The 8,080-nt window shown below is 55.8% G+C and overlaps 1 protein-coding gene across 1 annotated transcript; it reads left to right on the top strand.

Annotated features, from left to right (window-relative positions):
- Positions 1-271: 271 nt before the first annotated feature.
- E0L32_006449 (uncharacterized protein) lies at positions 272-6,522 on the top strand (the record flags this gene model as incomplete). Its single annotated transcript, XM_031141083.1, has 5 exons — positions 272-338; positions 408-3,878; positions 4,551-4,782; positions 4,856-4,868; positions 4,945-6,522. 5 exons carry the CDS (start codon positions 272-274, stop codon positions 6,520-6,522), a joined length of 5,361 nt encoding a protein of 1,786 aa, XP_030994734.1.
- Between the last annotated feature and the right edge of the window lie 1,558 nt (positions 6,523-8,080).

Raw genomic sequence — 8,080 nt, 5'->3', positions numbered from 1 at the left:
CCATCTCGCCCAGTGCGCAGATATATATCTCACAGAGCCAGCCTTGTTCGCCTTTGGCCCTCGGTCGGCCTGCGCCGTCAGCTCCCTTCCCGACCCTGTCCTTCTTCCGACTGGTCTCGGTTTTCTAGGTTTCTCCCAGCAATTGTTTGTCTAGGTATTCCCAATCCGCCTTCGCAACAGGTCGTCCTGTCCTACCTGCTCCCCGACATGCATCCGTGGACATGCGCTAATTGGCTGGCAGGTTGGTTTGGATTAGGATATTCATCCCGTCATGACTACCGACTCGCCGCCCTCGGCCGTGGCTCCAGCAAGCACCGTGAGCAACACTGATGATAGCGGTATGTTCCAAGGCGTCTGGGTTCCACTGGGTGCTCACAAGTATTGACCAATCTCGCCCGAGGAAACAGCGTCGACAATCACCGTCAACACAAAGACCTTTCCGCCGCCCAAGACCGACAAGCCTCGGCCCCATGTCTGTCAGACTTGCCAGCGCTCCTTCGCACGCCTGGAGCATCTGAAACGCCATGAGAGATCGCATACCAAGGAGAAGCCGTTCGAGTGCCCCGAGTGCACACGTTGTTTTGCCCGCCGCGACCTCTTGCTGCGCCACCAGCAAAAACTGCACCAGACAACAACCCCTTCTTCCCGGCCGCGCAACCGTCGCGAAAGCACAAGCAGTGCCGCTCCCGGCCAGAGTCGAGCTCGCAAAAACAGCGTCATTGGAGCTGTCGGCGCGAGCGGCGCTGGTCCGGGCGCTGGCAACTCTATGCGCCCCCGCGCCAACACAATCAGCCATGTTGACGGCGCTGCCATGCAGATGATGGCTGCAGCTACTGCGTCCGTAGCCAGGGGTGCACCGCCTATCCACAGTCGTCACCCCAGTCTCGCCGGCTTACCGCTTCACAATGTGGACCACGGTTTCGGCGGCATGGCCGCCGCATTGGGCCACCGGGGCGTGCCTCATGGTTTGCCGAAGCTCGAAACACACTCGATAAACACCATGGACTTCTCGACCGGTCTACGGACCGCCCCCATCATGCCGCCGTTCAACTCGGATTTCGATTTTGAGGGCATCCTCTTTGGCCCCGGCCCGACCATCAATCCCAATGCTTTGCATTACAATGATTCGCCGCAGTCCATGGCGATGGACCCTACATCACCTTTTTCCCACAGTCTGCATGACATAACAGCGAACCAGCCAATAGATGATAGTTTCGACTGGCTGACGGGTTTTGAGCACCAAATGTCCTTCAACAACGAGGGCGGAGGTGTCAGCGGGGCCGCCAATGAGCACAACCATCTCGGCTTCAACTCCAACAGCTCCAACCCTGCCGGTGCAGCACTACACGACAATGCGATAGATGGCTCCTCGCCCTCGGCTATCAGCACGACTAGCCAGAGCGGGATCAGTGATGTAATGGTCGACGGGTCCAATCATCCCGCTGCCGTTTCGGGGGCTATGACTACTTCGATCTGGCATCCCGGGCTTATGGCACCGCCGCAACTCACCACTCCATTTGCCTTGGATCTTGGCGCTGGCTCCGTCTTCCCAGACCTCATGAACGGCGCTCCCGTCTCACCCCAGCCCCCGGCCCAGAACAATGTTGGCGATGCCTACTTTTCTACCCCACCGCCGTCGCTGAGCTCGCTCAGCCCGTCCATCGTATCCGGCGTCAACGCCCAGAACCTCGGCCACACCCTGAACATGGGAGCCGCTCCCGAGACGCCCTCTTCGATGAATGGTAGTAATCATGGCACCTCGCCTATTTCGACAATTACTGATGCGACGAGAAATGCCATCGTAGGCGCGCTGACATCCTCGGCCGCCCACGCCTCCCCGCTCGGTGGACGCAAGTATTCTTTCAGCAGCCCCAATGCTCCCGTCTCGCCACATGGTCAGTCCTCGGCCGCCAATAATGGCGTTCCCGAGAATGCCATCCCTAGCACACAAGATCTGCAGCGGTACGTCGGGGCTTACTTGCGCTATTTCCATCCTCATCTGCCATTCCTTCATGTCCCCACCCTGTCCTTTGACGTCCAGACGTCTACGTTTCCCAGTGGTCCCCGAAACGGGTCTCTTGGTGGCTGTGGCTGCCTAATCCTCTCTATGGCTGCCATCGGAGCCTTGTACGAGATGGAACACGACCAGTCGCGGAACCTGTTCAGCATGGCCAAGAAGATGATACAGATCTACCTCGACGAGAGGCGCAAGGCCAACGTGAGGAAAGCCGACTTCAAGAGAAGCCCCTTGTCTGAACAGCAGCAACACCCTTCCCAGTCCCCAGACAACCCCATCGACACCCCAGTCTGGCTCGTCCAGGCTATGCTGTTGAATGTCGTCTACGGCCACAACTGCGCCGACAAGCGTGCTGGCGAGATTGCCTCGACACACTGTGCAGCCCTGGTTAGCCTGGCGCAGGGCGCCGAACTCTTTCGACCGACGCAATCCGCTGACCATGAAGCGCAGGATGTGAATATGGACGGCACCGACACGCCATGGCTCGGCGAAGCCAGGGTGGAGGGGAGCGAGCATGCTCAGTGGCTGGCGTGGAAGACAGCAGAGGAGCGTAAACGGACACTCTATGCAGTCTTCATCTTGTCGAGTCTTCTAGTCACGGCGTACAACCACACTCCGGCCCTAACAAACTCGGAAATATTACTTGATCTGCCGTGTGACGAGGAGTTCTTTGCGGCGGAGAACAGTTCGGTCTTTGCGGCCAAAGGCGGAGTTGCTGCCGCAAATCGCAAGCGAGTGACATTCCACGATGCCCTTGGGGACTTGCTGAGGACCAAGGAGAAGCAGCAGAGGATGGCCTTCAATAACACCCCACACCAGCCATTTGGTTCTGCAGTAAACCTAGCCGACATTCCGGGGAGCGAGTTGAAACCAAGCACATTTGGCTGCTTGATTTTGATAAACGCGTTGCACAATTACATATGGGAAACGCGACAAAGACACCACAACAAGGTTTGGACAAACGAGGAGACGGAGAAGATGCACAGACACATAGAGCCGGCTCTCAAGGCCTGGCAGTCAGCCTGGGCGAGTAACCCGCATCACAGCTTGGAGCGGCCCAATCCGCATGGTCAAGGGCCGCTCTCTGCAGACGCAATCCCTCTTCTGGACCTCGCTTATGTGCGGCTGTTCGTCAATCTCGCGCGTTCAAAAGAGAAGTTTTGGCAGCGGGACTGGGACGGGCTAGCGGAGGAGCTGTCACGGGGCGCCGAGATCGTCCAGCACGCCGAGCATTCGCCCTCTTCCAATACAGAATCGGCCCTTGCTGAGCCGTCGGATGATCCGCACACAAACTCAGCCTTCGTAGACTCGCCGAAACATCAACAGACATCGCCTCCAGCATTGTCCATGACGCCCAACGGAACACGTCCCCAGCACCAGGCCCCCCAGGCACAGTCCTCGACTCGATCAACGTCACGGCGTGAAAAGCATCTCCGAAAGGCTGCCTTCTACGCGGCCGATTCCTTGTCCATGTCTGACAAGTTGGGCGTGACCTTTGCGGACTTCACCAGCCGCGAACTCCCTCTGCAGTCGGCCATGTGCGCTTTTGATTGCGCCCAGGTGCTCGCTGAGTGGATAGCTACCTTGCAGGACAGGGTGGGGCGGTATCTGGGGATATTAGGGCAGGATAACGTCGACTTGACCCAGGTGCCCGCCATTATGCTGCTTGAGGAGGAGGATGTCAAGCTTCTCGGCAAGGTCGAGGAGGTCTTGGGCGCCGCCGAGATGAAGATGACCATGGAGCTGATGAGCGGGACGTCTGAGATGAGTGCACCAATGCAGCCAGGGGAGCATGTGGGTTTCGCTGCCAAGATTCTGCGCGTCACTGCCCATATGCTGGGAAAAGCAGCCGTCTGGCCGGGTAAGTTGGGACAATCCTACTCCTTTCACTCCTGAATGATGAGGAAGCTAATCTCTTCTCTTTGCTGCAGTCACTCATCTCATGGCGGAGTGCCTCAATAACCACGCATGTCACATGGGGGCAAGGGCCCAGAGATCAGTCATGGCTTGCGACTAGGTTCTGTCTTGGATTCATCCCGCATTGGCAATCGCGGACCTTGATTTAATTAATAAAAGATTCCACATACTGGCATGAACACGACGGGTGTCTCGATTTAATAGCGGTCGGGCGGCCTCAGCATCGTTCACGCTTTAATGCCACGAATAACCGTAGCATGTCACCTGTGAACCGATCTATTTTCTGTGTGCTTCTTTTGGCAGCGTGCCACCGGGTGTCCTTTTGCTTTCCTGCCCTGACCGAAAGCATGTCCCGCCCAGTCCCAGCAGCGCGCAAGAACTGCTAGATGGTCTCCGCCTAAACATCGAAGACTAGGAAGAGCCCGTTGTTGCTGTCTTCGCAATCGTGCTCGACGGCAAGTGGCCCATTCTCGCGACGTAATTGACTTCCCAGCTGCTTGATGGGAGCTGTCGCTGTCAGTTTGGCTCGTGGCGGGGTGGGCGAGGCACTGGGCGATCCGGTTCGGCGACTGACTCATGCCGCGCTCCACCTTGGTTGCACTGTCCATGGGTTCAGTCGCCGAGCGGCGCCATCCCTTTGGCAGGCTTTCACCACGACAGAAAACCACGGAGGAACCCACGCGTCGGGTCGCTCGCCGATTCAAGCAAGGTCGATTCATTAGTCGAGACGATGGGAACCACCAGGGCTTCCAAAGACACGGGCTTGGCGCCGCTTGCCTGCACGCAATGCCGCAGCCAGCATCTCAAGTGCGACGGGCGGCCAACCTGCTCGCGTTGCGCGCACAATGGTATGAAATGCCAATATATCCCCTCAAGGCGAGGTGGTCGTAGAAAGCCAGCAACACCTCACCGCCCACCCAGCGTCGATGACTTTGTAAGTGCATGCCCATGCCCATTCTCCCAAGCCGGGCCAGCCATCATCTTCGGCAGCTGATCCTGGACATCTACAGGCACTCGTGAGCAGTCCTGGGCTCCCCCTCGGCGTTGCCGGCGAAGACATGGCCTCGTCGGCCGGCGATCTTGCCGCCCCGGATGAGATGAGTCTCTGTGGTTCTGCTGGGCCGTCTGTCCCCGGGAAATGGCGGGATGACGATGATCGTTTATTGCGCCTATTTTACGAGCATTTCCACATCGCACATCCCATACTTGTGCCTAGTTCTCGTTATCATGGCAGAAGATACCCCATCTTCCTTCAGCTGGTCATCCACTTCATCGGCTCGCATTACACCCCGTCTGCCAACGTCAGTAGCCAACGGCTGAAGGAGCGGGTCGTCACAGCCCTGACTCCCGACGTGGACCGCACCCCGTGTCTAGTACAGGCCTGGTTGCTCTTTTCCATTGCTCTGTATGCTCGGGGCGAATGGTCAGAAGCTCGCGACGCTTTTGATAAGAGTTTGGACCTTGCTCTAGACCTTGGGATGAATCGATGGGCGTTTGCTACTTCAGCACAGCCACAAACACCAACAGAGGCTGAGAGTATGAGGCGGACCTGGTGGGAACTCTACGTCACGGATATTATCATGGCCATCCCGCAGCGGGACAGAGTTCTTCGATGCAGCAAGGTGGTCTCTGAAGCCGGGCTGCCGTGTGAGGAGTCAAGGTATGGGATTGACGATGGAAACCTGGGGTCGCCGCACAGACTTCTCGACTTCAAGCACCGTGTCTTTGCTGCGGAGGAAACCGTCTTCTCCTCTTTTAGCTACCGGATCGAGGCGGCGACTATCATGTGCCAGGTGCTCATTCTCAATCGCCTCAAGGATCCGCATCGAGATCAGCTCCAGGCTGTGGAGAATGCGCTGGTGAGCTGGGTTAACCACCTGCCCCAGAGCAAGATGGAATTCATCGACGTGTTGGGCAATGTCGACGAGATGATGTTCCAGGCACACACAATCACTGCCTATAGCGCCATGCTTCTGCATCTGCCCAGGAGCGACCTGTCGCCACTCCTGCCTCTACCTGACGACCACCTTTGGCCTCGTATGCCACGCTATCACGCATCACCATCGAGGCTCCTGATACACAGTATAAAGGCCATTGAGGCGTCTCGCAGACTTTCCGACTTCATTTCCGTCTGTCCAAACACTCTGAAGCACAGCCCTTTTCTGTTTTCCGCAATGGCATTGTGTGGCATGCTGCAGGTGGCGACCACAAAGGCTCACCCCGAAGATTGCCTGGAACATCACTACAATCGCGTCACATTGATCCTTGGGTGCCTGCGGAGTAGTAAACGCACATGGAAGCTAGCAGGCCTCGAGTACGAGCGTGTCCGTCTATGTGCCGTGGAGCACATGAAGCGTGCCATCGAGAAGTTGAGTACAAACTCGCCAGCTAGTGGCTTAGGCGACGGAAATAATACGTCTGATGCCCAAGTTGCTCCAGAGTTTCAAATGTCAGCTGACATCTCCTTGTCAACAACGCCTGCCGGTGGTCAAGATGGAGTTTTGTCGGATATTATGCTTGGCTTTATTGATCCAACCTGCAACAATCCTTCATTTTTTAGCTCTTTTACAGATTTTGAGGCAAACTGATTTATTATATGAGGTTCGAATTTGTGAGAACCACATCAGTATCAGTTTCAGGAATCCAGGGGTTATTGTTAACTTGATGAAACGAGCCCGCACGTCGGTATATAAGTCATCGCTCTCTTCAGGTCACGCCTTGCCGTCCTGTTCTCGTCTGCACATGCCTTTCCGGGAGGTCCTCGTTGAACTATATCGAGGCCTTGGCCCCAATTTCGGAATGCTCCGAGTTGCTGGCAGATCTGTGGACTGACTCCTCGCATGTCCTGGTGAAACTAGGCAGAGTAAGAACCATCTGGAGGGTGTTATTGGTTCGGCGGCCGTTCCACTTGCAATGTTTGCGAGGTCAGTGCATGATATTCACCCGGGCTCCTTGTACTCTAGCATCGCGGCTTGTTCTTCTCCCAGTTCGCGTCGACATCAATTCTTCGAAGTTACGTCTGGGTATTTTTCTTGTCCATTTCTCGTCCAGGTTGCAGGTGAGGTAGGAGGATCGGGTTCAGTCACGGCCGGAACGCAATGTCGATTACTGAACCCGTGTTGTACTCACGGAGGGGATGCTGGAGTAGTGCTCGAGGATGTATAGTAATGCTATGGCACTACTGGCACCTCGAGGTGGCCATAAGTCCTTATGTGCTTCAGTTGACGCAGTAAATGGGCTATTTATTTCTCTGGACCTCCTTTTGCAGCTGCGATCAATCTTTCGAAAAGTGACAGGGGGGCCAGCTTCCATCACGCGTCCGGAGGGAGATGTCAGCCTCGCCAACATCGTCCACCTATTGCCAGGGGTACCCGCATCTCCATCCTTCAGAAAGCCACCCCTAAAATAATGTCGTGCCTCTCACCGCAAGAAATGGGGCATGTGAGCTTTTGTGGGCGACAACGTATCCTGCGATAGCTACTCATCAAACTTTATTATCGTCATCAGAAGTTAAATGATAGACATGCACTTACCCTCTGTAGACTTTCTCACCCCGGCAGCCCCGTGCGGTAGAATAATATACCCTCTTCCTATATGAGCCAGCAACTTCAAGTCGGATTTTGTGGACGCAAATCAAGTCAACCTCCCCACGTACCAAGTCCATGCCGATCTGTGCATCATTGGCGGGTCCGGATGCTTCACGCGTGTGTCTCAACCATGGATTGGACCAACTGCCACTGCTCTTTAGGAAGGACGAGATTGTCCAATTCAACGTCTTGCTCCGCCCGAGTGAGCTGGTCAGGGTCGAGTTGAGCCTACACAGTCAACAACTCGGACAATTCTTTTCTTTTTCAGATTCACGACTCAGCCAATTCACAATTCCAAGAGCGCGAAGCCTGGAATACCTCATGAGGGGCGTGGTGATACCCTTGCGGCCTGCAAGAGTCCTAAGACTGGCTTGACCCTCCTCGCCCTTTTGTCTATTATTTGTATGGCTCTGACGTCTGCTTCTCCTCTCTCTCACCCCCCGCTAGGTCTCGTTATCAATACTGTTGAATGGGTAGAAATGATTGTTGCACCGCTTGATGCCACATCGCGGTATGACTCATTTCTGAGAAGCAGCCATCAGACCAGAAAGCTACAGGA

The sequence above is a fragment of the Thyridium curvatum genome (assembly GCF_004353045.1).
Source record: "Thyridium curvatum strain D216 chromosome Unknown NODE_37_length_373104_cov_81.786046, whole genome shotgun sequence".
NCBI classification, from domain to species: domain Eukaryota; kingdom Fungi; phylum Ascomycota; class Sordariomycetes; order Thyridiales; family Thyridiaceae; genus Thyridium; species Thyridium curvatum.
Note: the sequence above shows the minus strand (reverse complement) of the source record. Positions and strands in the feature narration are given on the sequence as shown.